Here is a 24,416-nt window from a genome sequence, read left to right as displayed (position 1 = left end):
AAATGCCTCCATTTTTGTGAAAAAACAGGTGAAAAGTGACCCGTTTTCACAAAAATGGGGGCATTTTTGTTATCCCCCAGCACCCAAGAGCTGTCTGCAGGCTCCCCTCTTTGCCCACCCAATCTTTGTGGAAAAAACGGGCGAAAAACAGCCTGTTTTTTGCAAAAAATGGGGCTGTTCTTGCCTTCTAATTACTCCATCTAGCATGACTGGAGGAGGAATTCTGGGAGTTGAAGTATACTGTATTAAAGCTGTGGAAGTTTGAAGACTCGTGGGTTAGGGATTACGGATGCAAGGGTATTCAAACTTGGCAAGTTTAAGACTTGTGGACTTCAACTGCCATTCCTGAGCTAGCATGACTGGAGGAGGAATTCTGGGAGTTGAAGTCCACAAGTCTTAAAGCTGTCAAGTTTGAAGTTTGTAAAAAGTGTACATGTTTGTAAAAAGTAATCTGCTACACCGGTATTTTATTAAATAATATATTACTACAGCATTTGGTTCAGAATACTTTTTTCCTTGTTTTCCACCTCTAAAATCTAGGTGCATCTTATACTCCCAAAAATATGGTACTTGTGTTGTTGGCTGCAGAGACAGATCCGAGGGACTCACATTGATGCCAAAGCCTGTCTGAGAATCAAAATCACTACTCTGGCGAGTCAACGAGCGGTACTGCTGATACACATCGTCTCCCATGTCTTGTAGAATCTGGCTCACTTCCTGATTAGTAGTATTTACTTTGGGTTCAGATTTGTCTGCTGAAAATAGAGAAACAAAAGTAGGTGTATAGATAGTACTTTCAGTGCTAAGCCTGCAGATCTGGCCAAAAGAGAGTTACCTCTTCCAGAAAATAAAGTATTGATACCTTAGATCAGTGGTTCCCTACCGGGGTTGTGAGATGATATTTCAGGGGTGCGAAAACTTAGAAGTTTCAAAATTATAGTGTATATGCATAATTATATGCATATAATTATTTACTTTTGTACTGGGTGTGAGAATATATCAGAAGCGTTGTAGGGGTGTGGGGTATAGAAAGGTTTGGGAACCCCTGCAGTAGATACTTATCTAACTGCACCTAAGAGGCCCAACTCTTTCTAGGGACAAGGGAATAGTTAATGTTAATGCTGGCTCCAACAATGTGAATGGTACATTTGGAGGGAAAAGGCAGAACTATTTAGAATAGGGCTCTCAATCAAAAGGCATGAGCACTTCAGCAGTAAAAAACTATGATGCCACCCATATAGTTTTCTTCTATAATGTACCTTCATCAGGGGCATGGTAGGCAGCCAAAGCATTCAGCATGTCATAGATGACCTCCTTGATCGTATCAGGTATGACAGGTAATGGTGAAGGTTTAACTGGAGTAGTTTTCACTAGCTGGACAGCATTGGGGCCCTTTATCCGCAAATTCTCGAACTCGTCGTCAGAAGCTTGGGGAGCAAAAGGAGAAAAAATAAAAAGAACTAGAGCCGTCACACTCCAGGACCTGGAAAAACAGGTTGGAAAGGGGAATGGAGTTCAGCATGCTTATATCTGCTTTGGGGGGGGGGGGTGTTACACAAAAGGTCTACTTTGGAAAGCATTTCTCCTTCTTGCCCCTGGTTGAGATCACCATCTTCTCAAACATGAACAGTCAAAATTCAGGTTCTGGCATGCCTGCACACACACTCGTCTGGTTACTGCAGGAGAACCAGAAGAGTTATTATATACTTACCAGTTCCGGAGCCACGGGGGGCGGGCAGGGCAATACGAATGCAACCGTTGGCTACCTCAGTGAAGATCTCAGGATTTCGGCAAGCGGCTGGGCCCAGCACTCGCAAGATATAGTTGATCTCTCGGGAGCCCAAGCTGCCTGACACCACACCTGAAGTGGTGCTGCCTGCTCCACTAGTGGCTGCTGAGCGCACAACCTAGAATGACAGAAGGAAAAGGCATTATATGAGATCTACGTTGATACAGAAAAACAGAGAGAATAAAAACTATGAATATATGAATTGGGAACACCTGATAACTGGCAGTGGGATGTTGCAAAGAAGCAGCTAATGAATTCTAAGGTTGAATTTGTGGGAAAAGAGGTTTGCAATCACTCTATACTATCTGGTCAAGCTGGAACTCTGTATTATTCTGTATTATTCTATATTGCACTGTAGATTGCCTTGAGCCCTTGATAACCAGAGAATGAAATTTATAAATTAATACAGTGGTGGAAACAACATTTAAGACGATTGTCTCTTTGCCAGATATCTTCCCTTCCTGCCTTGCCTTCTTGCACTGCATGTTCCATATTACGTGGAACAGGGCTACAGCCTAAATTATTCCCCTATTTCTTTCCGACATGATGATTCTATGAATATAACTAGTCCTCGATTTATAACAGTTTGTTTAGTGACAAAAGTTACAATGGCACTGAAGAATGTGACTTATGACTGTTTTTCACAGTTACAACTTTTGCAGCATCCCCATGATCATGTGAACAAAATTCAGATGCTTGGAAACTGCTTCATATTTATGACTGCTGCCGTGTCCCATGGTCATGTGATCTTCCTTTGCGACCTTCCCACAAACAAACTTAATGGGAAAGTCAGATTCACTTAACAACCAGGTTACTAACTTATCAACTGTGGTGATTCACTTTAGCAACTGTGTTAAGATTGATTGTTAAAACAGAGTAAAATTCCCTTAAGGAATGTCTCAGTTAACACCAAAGATTTTGGGCTCAACTGTGGTCATAAGTTGAAGATTATCTGTACAGAACTAATATTTCCCAGTGTTGAGCAGAGCTAGACTGTTTCATCAGTACAAATAGTCCTTGACTAATGATCATAATCTGTTGTAAATTGCTGCAATTGTAAATGCAAGATATCATGTGATTATTTGGGTCTTAAAAGAAGGCCCTAATAAAAGAACCACTGAAAAGGGTCTGAGAAGACCACAAAGGCAGCAAGGCACTTCTACTTCAGCACTGGGTATAAAAGGTGAAAGATTGATGCAAAGAACTGGGAGTAGGGGCAAGCTGCACAGTTCTGGGACTACTTACAAAGCAGAGATTGGAGGGTGGGGGGAAGAGAGGGAATAAGAGGTGCAGAAGTGCGCAGGTGGGCTTCCAAGCACCTAAAGTTTGATCATTTGATTACAAGGGTTCTACAATGGACATCACACTTTGGGCATGCGCTGTAAGTCTGTTTTTTTCAGCACCATCATAATTTTGAATGGTCATTAAATGAATAGGTAAGTATATAAGTTATCCAGAAAAGCAATCAATTATGATTCTGCTTCTTCCCCTGCATAGCTAGCACAAGGCCAACTGTACCTTTTCCATAGTGTGATGCAGCGTGCAGGGATCCTCTATGATGTGTCGAAAAAGCAGGGTGACAAGAGGGGTGAAGCCGTTGAAACCAGAGCTCTGTGTCAAGCCCAGGATCATGCGCGTGCTCTTGAGTTCCGCAAACATCATGGCATATTTGTGGTGGCGGGTGAGACGCAGACAGAGGCGCAGGGTGGCGTGCAGAGTATCTGGCTCCACAGGCACACCCAACATGCTCACACAGGCCCGAATCAAGACTGTCACCATCTCCTCTGTCAGGCCTTGGATTAGGATCTCTGAGGGTTTCACCTCTTCTGGTGGTGCTTCTTTCTCCAGGGCTAGGCTATCAGCAGGCACAGGGCTATCTGATAGGGTCATGGGGGAAAAAAATGGACGGGAGTGAAACAGTTCAATCTGTGATTTGGGGTAAAAAACAGTTCTAAGAATAGGCATGTAGTACCGTTTGGCTTCTCCTCCTTAGGCTTGCTTTCCATCTCTTTCCCTTCCTCCAAAGTTCTCTCCAGTTCTTGTCCGTTGTTTTCCTTCACAGTCTTGCTAAGTCGGGGAATCCTGAGCAAGGTCAGCATTACTGGCCTCCTGTTTCCAGTTTCTTCATTCACCTTTGCATCCAGGAAACACACCAGAAGGTTAGAATCACCCCACATGTTTACCCTAAACCAAACCTCTGAGCAGAGAATGGGAAGTTTATACCTGCACCATTGTAGTGAACTGCACTGTGTAGCGCCGTCGACCAGCAGTGAAACGAACACTAGTCTCTCCCGCTTTCCAAGCTGTGTCGATAGTGCTATTATTACTTGCACTATAGCTACACCATCGGCCTGAACGATCATCAAACCATCGCCAATTGTTGCCGTTAGCCTGAAGGTACTGGAGGAAAAACAAAATGACTATTAGATGTACCCTACATTATAATTCCTAGGCATACCTGCTCAAAAACAACTCCTAGGAGATTACAACAGCGGTATTCCTGAAAGAGTAACCCTTCTATGAAGCAAGGCTACTCCTTCAGACATGAGACAACTAATTTCATGCAAGTTTTAATTTAATAATTGGAGGGGCAATGGAAATGCAGGTACTATTAGGAACATTTCAAATCTGAAGTTGGATACTATGTCTTTATCATGCATTGTATGGCAGGTAGCTTACTCCAGATTCCTACATGGTGTACCTCTAAAGCTACACACTATTCAGCCTTCCCCAGCAAAGAAAGCAATTCTAACATAATGATAAAGATTTCAGACTGAATGTGAGCTACAGAGAAGACATAAGGCAAGGCAGTGTTTTAGATTGAACACATAATGGAAAATGGATGATGTAAAACAAATGGAACTAATACAGAAGAAAACAAGTCTGCCTTTAGTTGCAAAACTAGGTACTATCGTGATTGCTGACCAAAATAAAATGTATCAAACATAAAACTAGGGGGAAATGCTTGTCAATATGTCAATTTAAGAAAGCCACTTAACTTCTTAAACCTTTAATGCAAGTCCTACAACAGATACAGCCTTTACATTTTAGTGCTATCACATACACATCTTTATATTTTCCCAAATGGCTACACTCATTTAGTACAATTAAATTGTACAATTAGTACAATTAAAAGTATGCAGTGTATGTTCAGAGGCATTCTGCCTTTTCACATCACTTCATACAACACAAATATGGAAGCTGTCATCAATTTGATAAAGGTGTCCTTTCAATTTTACAACCCACATTCACACAGCCTTCCATGTGGCAATTGTGTACGTGCCTTGTTTTGCATGGCTTTGGATGTATGTATGTATGTATGTATGTATGTATGTATGTATGTATGTACGTACGTACGTATGTATTCATTAATTCATTGATTGATTGATTGATTGATTGATTGATTGATTGGATTTGTATGCTGGGGCAGCTCACAACATATATAAAAAACAGCAATACACCCAACACTTTAAAACATTCATTATCATCCAACCTTTTTCTAAATACCTTCTTAAACTATCTCTATAAAAGTATGACATAAAATTATTTTGTGTCCTTTAAATATTCACCATTAAAAATTGTTGGACAGGCTGCCAACTGAATAAATGTTACATCTTAAGACCATTTTTTTGGCACCTGGGAGAATTCATTGTAGAGTTGCAGAGTTGATACATACAGAGAAATTTGGTTTTTAAAGATAGTGGATCATATGCATTAAATTTTAGAGAGGCGGCTTAAACTATATTTGTCTGCTGAAATGTTAGCACAGTCTGGATCAACCGTATGATAGCATTTACTTTGGGAAATCCCCACAGTTCAATTCTGAGCTACAAATATTCTCTTTTACCGGTACTTTGGGAGAAATAAGCATAAATGTTTATGTAGTCTAAATGTTTTCAACCACTTCAACAGACAGAATTTTTCTTTCCAACAAGAACTTGCATCTTCTCTCTGGGCTCATACCTTGTTCATTTGTGCTCTTCTCTTGGAGGAGATGGCTGTTTTCTCATAGAAGTCAATTAACAGCAATACTGGAGTGATCCACCTGTAGGAGAAATTTGATAAGGCCAGGAAAGGCAGCAAACTATTTTTATATTTATATTCTGACTTTTTTGCAAGTGTATTCAAAAACAATCTCATTAAGTAGATCTGATTCAGACTAATTTAAGATTGTAACCCTATCAAAATAACAATATTGCCAAGGCTTTCTGGCCTTTCCAACTTTTAGTACAGCTATGTTGAAAAACATGAAACACCAAAGACCTGACAGCAACTAGAAACCCCACCAGCCCTAGTTAGTAAATGCATCATGCATTATTAAATCATCAAAAATACAATTATCAAACTGAAATCCACTTTCAAAGCACAAACAAAAAAGACTGAAGCAAAGCCTCAGTACAGCATAAATTTGGAAAGCTGAAACTAGGTTAGGGATTTCCAACTCTAGTCTATTACTTGTTACTTACTTTGGTGTCTGAACTTCCTTCTGTTCCTTGGCAGCTTGTAGGCAAGGTTGTACCACTTCCAAAAGTTTTATCAAAACATTGAGAATACCACTTGATTCTACGACACGAGCGCATGGCAACTTCAACTCCTGTTGGCAGTTAAAAGGAAAAAGATCAGCACCCATGCAGTTGAAAGGAAGTACTCTAGATAAACTGTTCACCACTGAATTTTTAAAAAAGTTTTCAACTACGATACAGACAACAACAAAAACAGGAATTCAAGTTTTGTAGGCTAAAACTACATCAGTTTTACTGCACAGGCCTTTATTTCATATGCAAGGGGGGATGGAGATAATCAAATTAACCCAAAGGTGCTTTTTCAAGAGACAACTGGACTTTCTGGTTTTTCTTTGAAGGCGTTTTGCTTCTCATCCATGAAATCTTCTTCAGATAAGAAGTGAAATGTCTTCAAAGAAAAACCAGAAGTCCAGTCCAGTTGCCTCTTGAAAAAGCACCTTTGGGACAGTCATGACCTGAATGACTTAGAAGCTCCATAGACACTCATCTAATTAAGTTGACATGGAATGCAGTCTAGAACAATTTTCTCTCCCTTTGTGTTTGCTAATTTCCCCCCTGAAAATGTTCACTAAAATACTAAATATAGTAACCTGAACGCTTAAATAAGAACTTTCATACTGCCAAGCAATTACTCTTTTATAGAGAATGCTGCCATCTACATGAATTAAAAAGGAATTGCTTACATATGCTTCAAATGGGCAAGTGATGTCACCAAATATTTTGGAATTCAACTACCATTAATCCTTGTCACCATGACTAATGATAACCCAATGATAGCTGCAGGCCAAAATACCTGGAGGGTACAAGCTGTCTATCTCTGTTGTAATAAATACAATTCTAGATATAATCTTAAATAAATTAAAGGCATCCTGGCTCCAAAATTGCAGAACTATTACTTTAATAGTTATTGCAGAAGTTTAAAGTAAACTCCATATTCTATCCACAAGAAGCTGAAGAGCTGGTATTGCATGTTTCTTCATTGTGATATTCAGTATTGAAAAAGATAGCTGTGGGTAAATAAAACCACTAACAAATATAAACATACTAAATTACATGGTGGTTCTAATCCCATGTATACTTTAGATTTTGCAATGAAATGTAGACCAATGAAATAGCAGGAAGACAATCGCCCATGTGAACACAGATGCGCCTACACATATCTCAAGCTATTGTCTACAATGGAACATGTAAACTGTTAAATGTTGTACCTTGCCCACCCAACCACTTCCCACCTAATCTTTCCAAGAAAGGAGTGAAAGAGTTACTGGATCCAAAGTGAAAAAATGTTTTGTCTCTGCTGTGCATGCACTTGCTGTAATGCCAGCACCTCCTTAAAGCTCCTTTCTTGAGTCCAAACCATAGACATTAGTCTCACCTCAAATAGTAAAGTTAATAGCAGGATACGTGTGGCCAGATTGGAGGCCTGAGGTAGGGTAGCCATCTGGCTAATCCATTCAGAGACAGTCTTTGTATCACTTGTAGTGAGGGGCAGAGCTGCCTTGATGAGCACATCAGCAGCTTCCCACACCTGTCAAAGGAAAAGTATGTTATCAGTGGCTTAAGAAGTCAATGAGCAGGATCATACCTGGGTCCTTTATAAGCTATTTTCCTGTTTTATTAATGAAATTGCTTTTCAATGTACACAGTACCCAGAGTTGCCGTGCTTACTAGATATTTAACCTTGGATCTTCTAGTGTTATTATTTCAGTCTGAGCATTATTTTAAACATGTTTCCCAAAATAGAAGTAGGTAATTTTTTTTTTGCTATTTGTGAAAGATAAACATCATGCTTATAACCATTGCATTTAACAAACATATATTATATACATGTGAAACATTTATGCTACTTATAATTGGATTCACTTTTCCTGAATATAACTCTTTACAACCATATTGCTCCAAAAATCATATAAAAGTGGTGGGTATATGTTTAGCTTAACAACTATGAATCTTTAAGCTTTGAAAAAAATACTTCACCAATAAATAAGTAAAATATATAAACATACACAGACAACACCCCCACCAAATTTTCCACAAACTTGGATATGTGAAAACACAGGCAATAAAACGGCAAATAAAGAAGGGACCAGGATAATTTGCCGTGTAAGAGCTCAAATATAAACTCCAATGTTTATAGCTTATTGTATTTCTTTGATCTAGTATGCAGAGAAATTAAATAGTCTGATCCAGATTCTCAAGACGTTATGGGATAGAATCCTCATTAGGCCCAAGGAAGTATGGTTTTAGCCTAAAGATGTAACCTAGAATCAAACGCTCCTGGAAAGACCCCCCCCCCCCCCTTTAAAGCATTACACGGAGGTGATGCTTTCTTAGTATAAAATTTTAATCTACCTGATTCACAACTTGTTTGAGGATCATATCTCTATAATCAGCTCCATTACGTTTGATGGCAGTCATAATGAGATCACAGACACGGTACACTGTATCTGGGAGCTCATCCAGCAGGTGAAAGCAGCCAGGTAGCATAGTGTCAGTGAAGTTGTGCAATTCTTCTTGCTCAAGAGGTTCTGCATCCTGGAACTTCTCCAGACACTTGGCTTCTTCTTCCTCCTGTTTCTCTCGAGCCTTCCGTTCTTCTTCTTCTTTCCGACAAGCAGCTTCCTAGAAAGAAAGAAAAAAAGGAAGGAAGGAAGGAAGGAAGGAAAGAAAGAAAGAAAGAAAGAAAGAAAGAAAGAAAGAAAGAAAGAAAGAAAGAAAGAAAGAAAGAAAGAAAGAAAGAAAGAAAGAAAGAAAGAAAGAAAGAAAGAAAGAAAGAAAGAAAGAAAGAAAGAAAGAAAGAAAGAAAGAAAGACTTTATCTGCTTACATACTGCTGGTTTTTTAAAAGGGTGAATTTTTTTTTGGGGGGGGGGCATTTTACAGCATAAAAATTGCCTTGCCTCTTTTATCTCCCCTACATGGCAGATCATTAAAAGATGTTGGTGTAAAGCCTCTTGGTAGGGAAAATAGCAGTGCAGATGTCCCCAACACTCTCAGAAACAATGTCATAGGTTGTTATCTCTTTTAAACCTGAACATTTCTTTTTCAATCCAACACTCTAAATTACAATATAAAAGGTATTTTATTTTATTTTATTTACCTCTGGGGATTCAGCCCTTTGGTCCATGGGGATATCTTGTCCCAGGGACATAGCAATGGCCCTCATCATCTGATCTTCTTCAGACATGCTGAGATCCTGTCAGACAACCCACAAACAGATCTGGAATATTAGTGATTGGCTACTGGAATTCAACTTAATCTGCAGCCTAAAGGAAACTAGACAGTTGTATTAACTTAATTTGCAACTACATTTGTAGTTACAAATTCATATAAATTGTAATATTCAAGTGGGAGTAGAGCTTTCTTTTGTATACACTCATCATAAAAGATTTTCTAAGCTAAGAGCATCAGAATCATAGTAATTAAGTGACAATTGCATATGTCATCTTTTGGGATTGAGGAGTAAAAATGTCCAATATTTCATATCCCATGTCTAGAATGAGATTAGAGCAACTCATGCCACTACCCTGATGTCTACACAATCAATTCATATGGAAAGAGCAATCTGGATTAACTGTTGTGATAACAATGAAAAAAAATACAAAGCAAAACAAGATATATCAAAGGGAGAAAATACTATCTGTCCCACCCTCTTTGGCTCTGCTTGCAGCTGGCTTAAGGCCCATTCATCACTAACATGTGTACCCCCCAATTTCAAAACAATGCAGTTTTCAAAAGAACAAGGTTTGGGAATGAATGATCTAGAATAAAGGAAGCCAATAAATTTCTAAAAATCAAATAATCTTAAACTGCTAGATTGCCTCACCCTTACAACCCCACCCATAAGGGGTGGAGGATGTGTCAGAAGATACTCTGTAGCTTGTTCCATGGTACTGGTGTTCAACAGAGCTTCCATAGCATGCTCTCGTGTAAAGCCCATGTCCATCAGCTGAAAATAGGCAGAGGCAGAAAACTTCATAAAGGGATTGGATATGCAAGCAGAAGACAACCAGAAGACTCAATTTAAAAGCCAACTACATCCCCCAAAGAGAAGGGCTTAAACCAAAAATGCAACTTTTGCAAAGCACTGAAAGGATAAGGGAATGATTTCTACCTGCTGAAGCTGCTGCTGGTTCACTTGTGGCTCCCTTCGGGCACCACCCTCTTCTTGCCCTGCCTCTTCCTCACTGCGTGCTCCCTCTTTCTCCTTGCCAAGACGCTCACGGATAACTGGTTCTCCACGCAGGATGTGACACAGGATAGCCAACATGGACTCTGCCATGCGTCCTCCATATACTTTTAGTGGCTTACGGTTCCATAGGTTTTTGATGCAAGTGAAGGCTGCCTGCACAACAGAGGAGACAAGCTAGCAAAGGTAGCTCTACCATGGGGTCTCCTCCTTGGAAAGTCAGAAACGACTGAATTTTGCAGTTTCTAGACTCAAAAATCACTTATAAAGAGGGAGAGGTTAGAATACATCACATAGTGCATTCTACACTATGAGAAAAGAGTACGATTTGTATGGGTTTGTATGAACATTAAATGTTAATGTTAGGATTTCAGTAACATTTCAAACAACAAAAAAAGATAGATCACTGTCCTATATACCACAAGATAACAGATTCTTATTTAGACTAATCACAAAAAGATTTTCCTATAGTAACATCACATTAGAGCTGCAGCTGGCATAATAGCATAGATAGTTCTATATATTTTACTTCCATATAACCTTTGCTTCATCTGAAAAAGGGAAAGAAAGAAACTGTAACTACTCACCTTCTGGGTTACCACAAGAAAACGCAAAGCACTGAATTGCAGGTAGTTCTGCCCACCTGGTAGCTTCACAGGCAGTGAATGGGGCGATTCCAGCACTGTAGTAGGATTCACCATTTTCTCCACCAACATGAGCCAGGCATCCAGAAATTCACCTGTGCCATCAGGCAAATCAGGGTGTTCCAACCCTTCAGCAACTGGAACTTTGCCTCCCATAGAAAGGGCCCAGTTGAAAGTCCTGGGTAGGGTGAGACATGAAGTGATTATACCCGTTAAACACCCAGTTCTTTTTTTTTTCCCCTACACAATCCCTCTAAGGTTATATCTGACATGAAGAAATCTTTTCTAGATCATAATTATTATTGAAAATCATAAATCATTACTGATAAATCTCTCTCATTGCCACATCCAGGAGCCAATTGGATGACTTGGATTTAATTCCCTATAATGCTGTGTGGTTGAAATATACGAATTTGGGCCACAAAGTGCTTTTAAAGATAAACAATTATTCCAACCATCACAATGGTAACTTCATATATTTTTTAATGTATTCCACCTCTTTCAAGAGATTTTCTAATTCATGTATAATAACTCAGTGGATCTTATCTAGGACAAGAATTGCTGCAATAAGTTCCCATTAATAGATGGCCAGTTCCTGTTTACTCTTGCTCCCCAAAGATAGGAGAATGTCTTTCTGGAACAAGAAATCGATGCAGTTCATTCTGTGGCTACTCCAGAGCTGAAGGGTCCTCTATTCTCAATTATTCCCACATTCCATCAAACACTTGTCATTCTAAGCCTCCTAGTCCAATGCCAGCAATTGCTGCCATATCAGATCCATTAGCACCTCTGATGCCCAGCAGACCACTGAGTGATGAGTGGTGGACTGTAGGATACCTTTCTAAAGCTAAGAATCTGCTGAGCCTGAATCAAAGAAAAAGACAATCCACATACTACCAACTGTGAATACAATACCACCCATTTTTCCTTCTTCTGAAATTTTATACTTAACTCGTGACAATCGACCTATGCCTATATGCTATACTCTCCAATACTGTTCTGATTGTGCTAGTACAGGTTTGGGAACCATTTCAAAGTGAAGACATATATGACCAAACACTCTTGGATGAGAGCATTTGGGATAGATCTCATTTGTGTTCTCCATCTCAATGTTAATGCTCTTAAAGCTTGTTTTATTACTTATGAATGATTATGCTGTCATTCTATAGACTGTATTATGGAAGTAGATGTTGTTGATACTGTTCTTCCATTTCAGCTAGAACAGTATATATTCCTGCTATTTTCCTCAATTTCCTCATCTTTTATTTTTCTACTGTAGATCTCACTGATGACATAAAAGATCTACACAAATATCCAAATCCTCAAGTTCATTGTTTGGAAGATCAACTGGATAGCGAATTCTCAGAAGGAACAACTTAGCTTTGTTTTTAAAAGTCTTCCATTCTCAAGCCAACAGGAAAAAAAATACCTAAGTTTAATGCAGATTTTAGACTTTCTGCTTTCCTTATTGGTGTTTTTTCAGTTGTCATTTAAAGTTCGTTTAGAAGGTAACTTCAGCCTTTCATAGTTTTATGAAATTTTGTGTTTTTTCATCCAGTGGTTAAACATTTTATTAACTATTTTTCAATATTTAATTGACATCCTTTCATGCAATTCATCTCTGTGCGCAGTTACTTTCCAAACAATTCAAACTGATGGCACTGCACTATTTGCAAATGATGAAGTCTTCTGAAGTTGTTGCCGTATGTTAAGTTGTTCCAGAGAACTCTGATGAGTACACTGGGATGAGCTTTATCTGGATTTTTAGTCAAAATCATTCTGCACAAACATCTTTCTTCTCTCTAAATTCCTTCCGTGTCTTAACGAAGATAAGCTTTTCCCAATATTCTTTCCAAACCTGGATTCTGATTGGCATATTGCATTCACTTGACATTTGACAGCTATTTTTATCTGGATAGTATGTTTTGACCCAGAAAAACTATATCTACTTCCATAATTCTTTCAACTCAATGCTTTACAAAACAGGTATTTGCATCTGTCAAAGGTTTTGTTATCAATTGGCTCATAAGCTGTACTTTTTCCAGTTTGAGAAACACTACAAGGACCATGGAACTTTCAACAGCTTTTCTGAGAGGCATATTCTTATTTGAAATCTGCCAAGGTGCAATAGATTGCTATCTTTTAAACCAATTAAACAAAAATATAGTGGACTCATTCTAGAAGGGATGCAACAACTGTGTTCTGCATTCTCTTAATTCAGTTTCTTTCCATGTGTAGTAACTACTCACCATGTTTGAATTTCAAAGATCATGATTATCTAATGAAATAGTTCAACAGTCCAAATAAACTAGCATGCAACTTACTCAAAAAGAGCATTATGGCCTCCAGAGCACAAGAATTTTTGCAGCATCAGGTGGTAGGGATATTTTCTCTCATCAAACAGCATTGGTGAGGTGAAACCGACAGAACAGATGAAAAAAGTCAAACTAAAAGCAAAAACAATTCTGTTAATCAAGCAAGTGCTGCTGAGTTCTCAAATCTTTGCAAAATATTGTCTATGAAGTCTAGGATAAGCTTTCCCCTTCCCATAAACACTGTGGGATGAACCTGAATCCCTGATCAGCAGGTCTTACCGGAAGCGAGGCGTGGGTGTATATGGTGGGGGTTGCCAGGAAAGCCCCTTGGTGAGTAGTTTGGTGAGTGCTGAAGCTGTTGAGCGAGCAGCAGGAGTGGGAGCAGTAGTGGTGCTAGCAGCATGATGGCTCCGACGTTGTCTTACCGGGGAACCAACACACAGTTTGACCAGTAAGCCAAATAATTCTGCCAAAGCACGTCCTAACCTAGAAGATGCTGAGAGTAAGAGAGAAAGAGAGAGAATAAATTCAATTTTATGTTTTTAAAAATGAATAAAAGTGATAGACTCCAAAGCAGTGTCTTAGTCTCAAAATTCTTTATTTATTAAGAGCTTCACAAAAGGCTCACTGGTGTTCTTAGAAAATCAAAATGGTGCATGGCTGTAGTTCAACAGAAATACTGTACACTGATCTGCTTGGAAGAAAACAGTTATGGCACCTTCTAGAAGACTAGAGGACACAGTAAGCAGCAACTCATTTTATTTTCTCATAAAATGTGCTGTGATTGGCTAGGATCATTGTAACAGCCACGTTGTTAATATAGAAGTCCCCCAGTCAGGACAACCAGTAAAAGAACTCACAAAACGATCCCAATATTCAAAATGTGCTAATTTCTCCAGGAAAGTTGTCTACTTCTGTCATAAAAATTATTCCAGCATTTTGATACAGCTATTCTAGCAAAGGATCACATTCTAAGCATTTTCCTTTACAAATCTGGAAAGGGAAGTTAAGTCACGAAACTGTTCTCTAATCATAGGCATTCCCATTCCATTCAAAAGCTCCCTTTTTTCTGAATCATTTCCATTAGTCTTCACCCCCTCCTCACCTGATAGAAGAGGCTTGATCTGTTTGATTCGAGCTGCCATGGCTGGGGTTATTTTTGACTTCCCCTTTGGATCAGAAGAACTAGGCTCATCAGTTTCCATTGGTGCCAGGGTGTCACCATCTAGGCCAATTCCTTCGAGCAGGCCTTGGGCAGAAGCCTCCATGGTTCCAGCTCCTACTGCTTCTGGTTCACCATCTACAAAAAGCAATGCTGATAAATTATCCATTCAAAGTTCTTTCTGCCAGCCCACTTCCCACAATTTCACTTAGAAGGGCCTAAACTGTTCATTGATTCAGTTATCAAGAGAACCGAATGGAATCACCACCACAAGCATGGAAAATCTTTAGAAGCTGGAAAACTCCATACCATATGAAGGCAGGCTAAGTGTGATGTTTGAGACAGCAAAACTGTATAGGAGACCAATAGAACAAGGTGGGAGCATTAATTTCAAAAGAACTGTCAAACTCCCCCAGAACACTTCATTAAATGAGTTTCCCATCAACAGATAGGTTTTTCATTTGTTAAAAAGAATTGGTGCAAATGTAGCCTCTTCTGTAAGTCAGCACTTCTTGTCTGATAAGAAATTGATTTATTAGTTGTTTCAAGAAAGCATAAAATATAACAATAATTTCACTGCTGTATGGAAGGAGCCTAAGATTGGTAAGAAAGTTGGCTACTGTACCTTGCTATCAGGGAAATGCAGCACAAAATGCTGCTTCTGCAAAATAGCCTCCCCGCGCAAATACAGTTTTTATGGGATAGGAAATATGAAATTTTGTATCAGATCTCAACTCAACAGGTAAGAGCATCTATCTTTCAACCATACCTGCTTTTTTGGTTCCCTGGGTAGCACTTGGTAGAGTTTTCTCTTCCTTTGGCACCAATTTTTGCATGTCAGCCTGGCCAAATTCACAACCTGAAGGTAAACTGCAAGCATAGAAAGGTCAGATACTGCTACAAGTATATGCATACACTTTTTACCAAGGTAACCGTTGACACACTTGAATTGGTTCACTAAACTTATGGGCTTTGCTCTAGTGGTCTTGTGACCCAAATGCCCACTTATAAATAAGCAGCTTCTCTATCCATCTCCAGCCCAGCAAATTTATACCACCAATAAAATAGTTTTCACATCTATCACATGCCCATACCTGTTTGGCGTGCATAATGACAGCAGCACAGTGCTTTCCCATACCAGTGAACAGTATAGCTGGCTCAGCTTGCTCAGCACACTCAGACCCAACTGCGAACCCCACTGGTTTACTGAGATAGCTCTAATTTCACTCTGTAAATGGAAGAGAACAGGATGTGGCTGAAATGTTGAATTAGGCATTGGTAACATCAAGGAGCATTAAGGACAAAAAAAGAAAGAAAGAAAGAAATGAAGAAGGCGAGAAAGCAATTCTTACTTGTCCTACACGGCAAGTGTGCACAAACATCATGATGTAAGCATGGGCTGCTGTCAGGGCATGGAGTAATGGTGTGGCCTGGGCAGAGAGAGTAGCATCAGCTACATTGCCAGCACATGCCAATTCCCGCAGCAGGACCGAACCCCCAGGTTCCTCGATGGGCCGGTGCAAAGGCTCCAAGGAAGAGAGGATGGAATCCAGTTGAAGCAACCCTTCTTGCAGCACTTTTGGCTCATGAGACAGTGTCTAGGATACAGAAAACAGAATAGTGCAATCCATCAAATCACCTAGATAATATGTAAGCCTCTGCCTCAAAACCCCACACTGTACCAAACTCTAATCCATGATGTTCAGTTTAAACTCATGACTTATGGTTTACTAGACATCCACAAATGCTCTTTCTCAGAAAAATACTGTCTAGCCTTTGTAGATACTGTATTCATAGAATGAACAAATGGACATTCAGAATTGGTAGATTTTTTTAAAAATGTTCTCTTGCTAACCGCACTAACTTCTCCATATTTGTTCAACATCTGGCTCACAACAACATTCCACCAACTTACACCACATGCAAAAATAACAGCGATATAGAGGTCCGCACCCCAACTCATCCACTATAAGCTGGGATGAACAGTCTGTATTTCTTGGGGGTCATGACCCAATATCCCATTTGGGGCACCAGAAAATTCGAATATCTATTTATTTATCTGACATTTCTAAGAAAGTTGGTGGCTTACACACAAAAATTGAAGTATTAGTTACAAAAATAAGAACACAATAGAATAGTGAAACCAGAAATAAAATAAAGCTGGCACCATCAAATTAGGAGTTTTTGGAAACACTTGTCTTTGTTAGTTTTCAAAAAAGAGAAAAAAAGTAGGGAGAGGGAGTTAATCTGATCTCAACAAGAAGAATGTCAGCATCAGTACTATTACAAAAAACTCTCATTCCCCAAAGTGTGGAATTTTAGCAGCTTCTTCCTAATAAATTGGTTTCAGCCAACCAAAACAGATCCAAATTGGACCCACAAACTAATTGGCTACTAATGCAGGATCCCTAAAATCAGTGTTATACACTCCTGACAGGGAGTCCCAAAATACAGGCATTTCTGCAATTCTGGACCAACTGTAGTTTCCAAATGTTCTTTAAAGGCATCTCCAAAGAGGCATGTTATTGTAGTCTAATCAAGATGAGGGTATGAGTTAACTATAGCTAAGTCTTTTTGTCCTAGATAAGGCTGCAACTGAAGCACCAGCATAGGCCCCCTTGGCCACAGCTTTCGTCCATTTATCTGGTAGGAGCTGTGAGTCCTGAATACCCTCCAAGTAGAGAACCTGCATCAAGAAGTATATTTTAAGGGGGGGGCACCCCATAGATTGTCTGGGAAGTTTCCTGATTTTTGCTGTTTGGAGGGAGGTTAAGGATGAAAAGCACCTGTGATATTTAAAATACCTATTTGCCTCTTAAGTACCCCATAAATACCCAAACCAAAGATGTATCCAAGGGTTTCAATTTCACCTGTGCTGGTGGTATCATAATGTGTCTGATTCTATTTTCTTTAGTTTCCCCCATCAGATAACGAGAGGATTGAGCAAGGGCTCATTTAATATGGCGGAAGGAGTGACCTCCTGTGCCTAGAAAGGGCCTTACCAAACCTGTCCTGACCCTGGCATTGCATAGATCCATATTGGCTCTGAAACCTCCCATCCTGAAGACCTTGGTAAGAGGTCCAAAAGGTATGCCTGTTGTAGGGGGAGAGGCGAAAGGAATTTTTATGAGTAAGGGAGGGGAGGACCTTTCTCTTGTCCCATGGCATGATTAAAATGGGATCCAAGGCTTCCACAAACTGTTAGCCACTTAAAAGAGTGGATGCCAGTCGCCACTTATGGCATGTGTCTGCAGACCAATTGCACAGCCAATGCATCCTCCCGGCCACTATGGAAGCCCCCATGGCCCTGGCAGCGAAGCGGGCCGATTGAAGGGTGGTATCGGAAGTGAACTGGGCTGTGGCCAACAGTTTGATGAGGTCCTGCCTGGCCCTGAGGTCTGATACTGGGAGGCACTCCTGGAGCTGTTGCAGTCACTGCAATGAAATGTGTGAGAAGAAAGAGGCAGTGATGTAGGTTAGGACCGCCCAGGAGGCTATCTGGTGAGCCTTTTGTAGAGCCTGCTTTGTCCTGCCATTGCAGCTCTGCCCTGTCCTGCCATTGCAGATTCACCCGGAGGTGGGTGGCAGAATATAAGGCTGCAACCAGGTCTTCAACAGGAGGCAATCTGAAGTTGCTGTGTCAGGTCAGGCGCAAGTTGAAATAGCGCTTATCCAAGAGAGAGAGAGAGCAAGGCCCCCGATGCTGAAGTCTGCCACTGCCACAGGACAGATTCAATGAAGAGAGGAGGGGCTGGAATCACCTCAGCCTCACAGGTAGACTCCTCAAACAGAGGGTTCTTGGCAGAGGATGTGTGAGGAACCCGAGGTGGTAGAGTCAAGGTTGGCAGCATTCCTTGTCTTAAATCAAAGGGACTTGAAAAGGCCAAGGTTAAAAAGTCCCAAAGAAGCTGGTGAGTCCGGGGCCAGGCCCTCGTTTTCTGAAAGGTCAAGATCAATTTTGCCCTCCTTCAGGTCAGACTAGACCCCAAGGATTGGTCTGGGAAGTAGTGGTCCAAGGGCATGGATTCAAATGGGTGCAGAGATACCATCCCCTCTTGAGCCCCCCTACCAGATCATTTCTAACTGCTGAGGCAATTCCCTCAGAACACTTCTGATGATGGGCCTACTTGGTGCGGGAAGACCTTGCGCAGATTTTGTCCAGCGCCATAGCCCGGTGAGAGCCGTTCCACTGGGCAGCCCTGGAGACTTTGTCTGGCCCGGCCAAAGCCAAGGAGTGTGGGCAGGGGGACTACCACCTATGGGAGGAAGGGCCGGCTGAGACTAGGAAGGCCTCTGGGATCTGGGCTGCAGGCATTGAATGAGGCCCTTTGTGAGAGTGAGTCTCGCCCTTGCTTGCCTCAGCCATCCTGAAGGATTTTATTGCTTTTTATATTTGGTGCCACAACGTTGTGAGGTTAGTGGCTTGAAATGGCTGCTGTAGCACCCAAAATGGCCACCCCATACTTCCAGGAAGACAAGATGGCAGCCACACCTCAAAGATGGCTGCTGCTATTGAAAATGGCCTTGTTACTGCCAAAATGGCTACCAGCTGACCGATTTAAGTCTGGGAGAGGTGTCCTAATGAGGCAGCCAATGCAGTAGGAAGCGAGCCGTCTGAGACGGGAGACGGAGGTAAGTCAGTCCCTGGTTGACCATGTTGATGCAAGGGCAGTGGCAATGGACAGGCAACAAGTCGCAAAACAGGCCTGTGAGGCAAGCCCCAATGCTGGAGGCCCAATGACAGACGTGTTAGCATGAATTACTGTTGTGAGCCCTTCTGCTGTTATCCTAGGCCAAGCAGAAAGAGCGTGAAAGCTCTCCTGACCGATGGTCGCATGAGTGTTAATGCTCCACTGGCGAGTCAAGAGAACTGAGAAGACAGTAAAGCTGTGGGCCAGGCCGCAATGCCAACAGATGAGCCAGACAAGGAAAATGGAGCGAAGCTCCCAAGGGTGCCTGAGAAGATACCCCTCTTGGAATGGCCCTTGGCTCAACGCCCAGATGGCAGAGAGAGCCGAAGCTCACCCCCTGCACTTGACACAACTATTGTGATGACCAGTGGAGATAATCCTCAAAGAATGGGAGCAAAATATTATACACGCCCTGTTCAGGTGAAAGACTCAGTCAAAGAGGGGAAATTGAGGCAGGAGGGCGAAGATATCAATTTCTCAGACTCAGTCCTCATTGGCTGAAGGGACAGTGTCATCCCATTCTTGGAGATTAACTCCACCCTACAAGAAGAGGTGTATCAGGTAAGACCAATACCTGACCAACCCACTATTGAGAAAAGAAATAATGCCAGAGTTGGCTGCCCTAAGAGTCTATTACTAAATTACTATCATTCCAAAATTGCCTACTAATATATGATCTTCCTGAAAAGAAAATGTTGTGCATGCTGACAGAGGCAATTAAGCCCCGATGCCAACTGCATTCCTAAAAATATCTTTTCCAGTGAAGTACAGTAATCATATCAATGACCATATCAAAAATTTGTAGAAAGATATGACCATACAGATGAACATGTAGATCCATAGATTGCTACTGTAATGTATGTTTTTTGATTCACAAGTGTCAATCTGTTATTTAAAAGCCAAATAAGCTTTTTACCAAGAAATCTGAAGAAAATACAGCAACTATGGATGGCTGAACATGAAATTCACAAAATTCAGAATGTAAAAATTCAACTTTTTTTTACTTATTAAAATTCACAGCATCTTTGCTTAGCACAAATGAAAGCACATACCTTAGATAAGCAATAGGATACATGATGTATTACTGACCAGCCACTATAAACCCAAACTGGAGAATGACAAAAGGTCCAGGTGTTATATCACTATTCCTTTCAGAACAACATGCAATAACTATGAATTCAGCTAGTCCTCGCTTTCTAACCACCTAATTTAGTGACTATTTAAAGTTACAACAGTGCAGAAAAATAGCTTCTGCAACCACGTGATCACCATTTGTATGCTTTGCAACTAATTTATAACATCTTAAGACATGGTCATGTGTTTTCCTTAGTGACCGTGGTGTTTCACTAACAGCTAAAGGAGACATGTGATTGCAAGCCCATCATGGTCAAATGATTTTCTGCTTAGACACTGGAGTTGCCAGACTCAACTGTAGTTGCTAAGTAAAGACATCCTGAATAGAGTTTTATACAAAGGCTTAAGCATTTTTGATCACTTTATGTACTTGCTTTTGGATTTATTTCCCTCTCTTTCTTGCAGAGCTCTTTTGGGTCTACATAGAAGAAAAGGAATGAATTTCAAGTCTCTTCAGGATGAAGGCTATATCAAAATATCAAGCACACGGGACATGCAAAAGGAACTGTGAATAAATCCAAACTAGATTATTTTTATAGGAAGAGTTCTCTTTCTCTCTTGACCTTGTTATGGTTCGACCTTGTATACATTATTGTTTAGACAGAAAATCATGGGGGGGGGGGGGGGGGGGCAGCAGCTCAGACCATGCTTTGTTCGCCCGAGCACAAAGCCGAAGACAACAATCTGAAGATGACAAGTGGGACCTTGTCGAAACATCACAAGGAGTCTATCAACCATACACGGGAAAAGACCCGAATGGCTCTTCCCTGGTAAAAGCTGATTCGGAGGCAAGCCTGTAGCACAGAAGGTTAATATCCTGCCTTGCATGCAGCACGCTACAGGTTCAAATCCCAATAAGGATGTGTCTAGTTGAAAAGACCATAACAAGGTCAAAATAGATCTATACTAGGCTCCCTTCCTTTTCACTTATCAGCGAAAATATCTATCTATCTATCTATCTATCTATCTATCTATCTATCTATCTATCTATCTAATCTGTCTGTCTGTATGTTCAGGGATGGCTTATTTTGGGGGTGCTATCTTATTTTCAGGGAAATACGGTATATAACTCCCAAAATAAGCCCTCCTCGAAAATGTTTAAATGCATATGCAGCTGTTCCCCGCCATTTCTTATGGTTAGGGTTAGGAAGACAGAGCTAGAAATCAGGTAAGATGGCAAGAGGAGCCCCATCTTGCTCCACACACCCCAAAATAATAAGACCTCCCTGAAAATAAAGCCGAGGGCTTATTTCAGGGTTCAAAAAAATGTGTGTGTGTATAAGGCTTATTAATCAACCATCTCTTTCACAGAGGGGGTCTGGGTAGTAATTTACTTTCTTTTTATTCTGAATTTGTAAATATTATATTTTTCGGAATATAAGGCACACAGAAGTATAAGACACGCTTAGATTTCAGAGGAGGAAAATTAGGAAAAATTATTCTGAACGAAATGATGTAGTAACATATTATTTAATAAAATACCAGTGTAGCAGAATACTTTTTACAACCATGTACACTTTTTACAAACCTCAACTTGACAGCTTTACGACTTGCGGACTTCAACTCCCAGAATTCCTCCTCCAGTTATACTAGCTCAGGAATGGGAGTTGAAGTCCACAAGTCTTAAACTTGGTTTGCCAGAAAGCCCAAAAGATGAACATATGACCCTGGGATTCTGCAACCATCATAAATGTAAACCAGATGCCAAGCGTTTAATTTTGATCGCGTGACCATGATATGTTGCAACAGTTAAGCATGAAACGTAGCAGGAGTCACTTTTTTCAGTGGCGTTAACTTTAAAAACAGTCACTAAATGAATGATTGTGAATTGAGGATCACTTGTAAATATTATGCAGATTCCTAAGTATGACATTACTAGTTATGTATGCATGGATTCCCATTGGATTCCACTCCGCAGTCATGTTGCTTGAATCAATCCTTATGCATGCTAAACAGCTTTGCCTAAAATGGCAGTTTCCTCCCATGAAAAATGAAAAGACTTTTATCATAAAAGCCAACTATTAGTCAGTTTAAAATTCTGGACAATTTTTTCCCAAATTACACAATTTCAAAAGAGGAATATTACAATTGGTGTAAATTATGCAAATCAGAGAAATTTGCACACTTCCTACATTCATTCTTGCAGTTATGTGAATCTTACTTTGCTCCCAAAATTCACAGTGAATAGGCAAAAACTGTAACAGCTCATTGCTGCCCTATCCTCTAAAAATTGAGGGGAGGGTGTCAATTGTACCACAAAATCTACAAGTGCCAGCCAATATGTTCAACAACACAGAGTTGCAATTCAACAACATCTGGGAGACTAGAGATTTCTTGTCCTTGATAATATATTCATTCCCAATCCAAAACTGTAAAGGATTCCTAGACTTCCAGTTGTGTATGTGCAAATACAATGTAAACCTGAATATTAAATAAAACATGCCAACAAACTGAGACTGAGAATCTTACCAAGATTCACACATTCACCAATATCATATTCTTGGTAATATAGATCTCTATGTTCAGAGACATTGCTTCTTTTTCTTTGCTTTTCTCCTTTGAATTTATCCTAATTGGACAAGTTCTATGGCTTCATTCCATTAATAGATGCCTTCTACACTAGACAGTTTATGGTAGCCTGTTTTCCCCAAAATAAGACATCCCCTGATAATAAGTCCAATCAGGCTTTTGAGTGCCTGGCAATAAGGCCAAGCGCTTATTTCAGAGTTCCAAAAATATAAGATAAGGTCTTATTTTTGGGAAAACATGGTAATATACTATATAGGACAATTCTGAATCAAAGGGAATAAGATTGCTAGAAAAGAAACAACCATGATCCTCTGGTAAATTTTGCAAACCTAGCAAGCACTGTCAGCTACAATGAGCAATCAACATAAGCCTGTAAGAGGTGCATGGGGGAATTAAGAGTAGGATTTCCAGAAGTCTGAGTATACTTCCAACTCAATGGCAGGGATAATTACCTTCTGGAAAGGGAAATGTTGTATTCTCCTCCTTACCAATATGGATTTGCAGACTCCAGCCACAGCTTGGCAGGCTGCTGAAGTGGGGAAGTCTATGGGCAAGTTGGGCAGGCCCAAGATGGTCACAAGGGGCAGCAGACCCTTCTGATTCACAAATTCCTGGCAATGGTCATCTGTAGTATTATTGCTGAGGATCGATTCCACAAATTTCATCTGGGGAGACAGAAAATTGGCGGGGAAAGAGGATTAAGCTTTTTACAGTTCTAGAAACTGCTGTAATTGTATATCAAGGGGTATGGAAAACATAACAACTTCTTTATTCAGTAGTTCCTTAACAGAATATATACTGTGTCAAGATGAAATATCCACCCAACTTTTTAAATAGCAAGAACATTAAGGCTAAAAATACGGTTTTGGGTCATTTTATAACATTTCCAGAACACAAGTATCAAAATCAAAATAGAAACTTGTAAAACCCCTTCTATTTCAATACTTGAAACTATGGTAATTTAAGGATTCCACCCAACTCAACAGTAGAACCAGCACAGAAGTATTATTTAAACAAGTATTTGAGGTAGTTGTTACATTTTTGATCTCCTGCCCTGTTATAGTATGAAAATCTTATCAGATATTTTCATAGCAATGTTACAACAGAGATTTTTTTTTTTCATAAACACCTTGGAAAAGTATTGGTTAAGCCCCACCTACTGTTCAAGAACTTACCACATTAAGGATGTAATCCATGAGAGGAATTGGTATCCGTTCTTCTGTCCCAACGACCCTAGAAAGAGGGAAAATTACGATCACTGCAAATCTTTCATCATCATCATCACTACTACTACTACTACTACTACTACTACTACAATGGACACTCAAATTTTAGATTTCATGCAAAGCCTTCTTCCATTAAAGTTTTCTGAAGCGATAGAGTGAAAAAAGGGTGACACTATTTCTCATCCAGCCTCCTTCAACCCAAAAAATCCATAGGG

General features: G+C 40.2%; 1 protein-coding gene across 18 annotated transcripts in view; it reads right to left on the bottom strand.

Annotated features, from left to right (window-relative positions):
• Positions 1–24,416, bottom strand: part of HUWE1 (HECT, UBA and WWE domain containing E3 ubiquitin protein ligase 1) — a 115,538-nt gene that overhangs the window by 35,303 nt on the left and 55,819 nt on the right. For 10 of the 18 annotated variants that reach the window (XM_070741308.1, XM_070741297.1, XM_070741305.1 and 7 more), the window contains 22 exons: positions 24,151–24,208; positions 23,428–23,640; positions 15,974–16,219; positions 15,716–15,849; positions 15,391–15,491; positions 14,565–14,759; positions 13,739–13,955; positions 13,469–13,591; positions 11,088–11,322; positions 10,426–10,656; positions 10,138–10,260; positions 9,412–9,507; positions 8,665–8,934; positions 7,688–7,840; positions 6,256–6,383; positions 5,753–5,834; positions 4,013–4,189; positions 3,762–3,921; positions 3,308–3,666; positions 1,714–1,907; positions 1,260–1,438; positions 610–755 (listed from right to left, as the gene is read on the bottom strand). In XM_070741308.1, the coding sequence (XP_070597409.1) occupies positions 610–755; positions 1,260–1,438; positions 1,714–1,907; positions 3,308–3,666; positions 3,762–3,921; positions 4,013–4,189; positions 5,753–5,834; positions 6,256–6,383; positions 7,688–7,840; positions 8,665–8,934; positions 9,412–9,507; positions 10,138–10,260; positions 10,426–10,656; positions 11,088–11,322; positions 13,469–13,591; positions 13,739–13,955; positions 14,565–14,759; positions 15,391–15,491; positions 15,716–15,849; positions 15,974–16,219; positions 23,428–23,640; positions 24,151–24,208 (3,820 nt within the window). Of the gene's footprint in view, positions 1–609; positions 756–1,259; positions 1,439–1,711; positions 1,908–3,307; positions 3,667–3,761; positions 3,922–4,012; positions 4,190–5,752; positions 5,835–6,255; positions 6,384–7,687; positions 7,841–8,664; positions 8,935–9,411; positions 9,508–10,137; positions 10,261–10,425; positions 10,657–11,087; positions 11,323–13,468; positions 13,592–13,738; positions 13,956–14,564; positions 14,760–15,390; positions 15,492–15,715; positions 15,850–15,973; positions 16,220–23,427; positions 23,641–24,150; positions 24,209–24,416 lie in introns of all 18 variants that reach the window. The other 8 variants (XM_070741304.1, XM_070741306.1, XM_070741301.1 and 5 more) reach the window with 5 other exon arrangements.

Source organism: Erythrolamprus reginae, chromosome 2, assembly GCF_031021105.1.
Source record: "Erythrolamprus reginae isolate rEryReg1 chromosome 2, rEryReg1.hap1, whole genome shotgun sequence".
In the NCBI taxonomy this organism is placed as follows: domain Eukaryota; kingdom Metazoa; phylum Chordata; class Lepidosauria; order Squamata; family Dipsadidae; genus Erythrolamprus; species Erythrolamprus reginae.
Note: the sequence above shows the minus strand (reverse complement) of the source record. Positions and strands in the feature narration are given on the sequence as shown.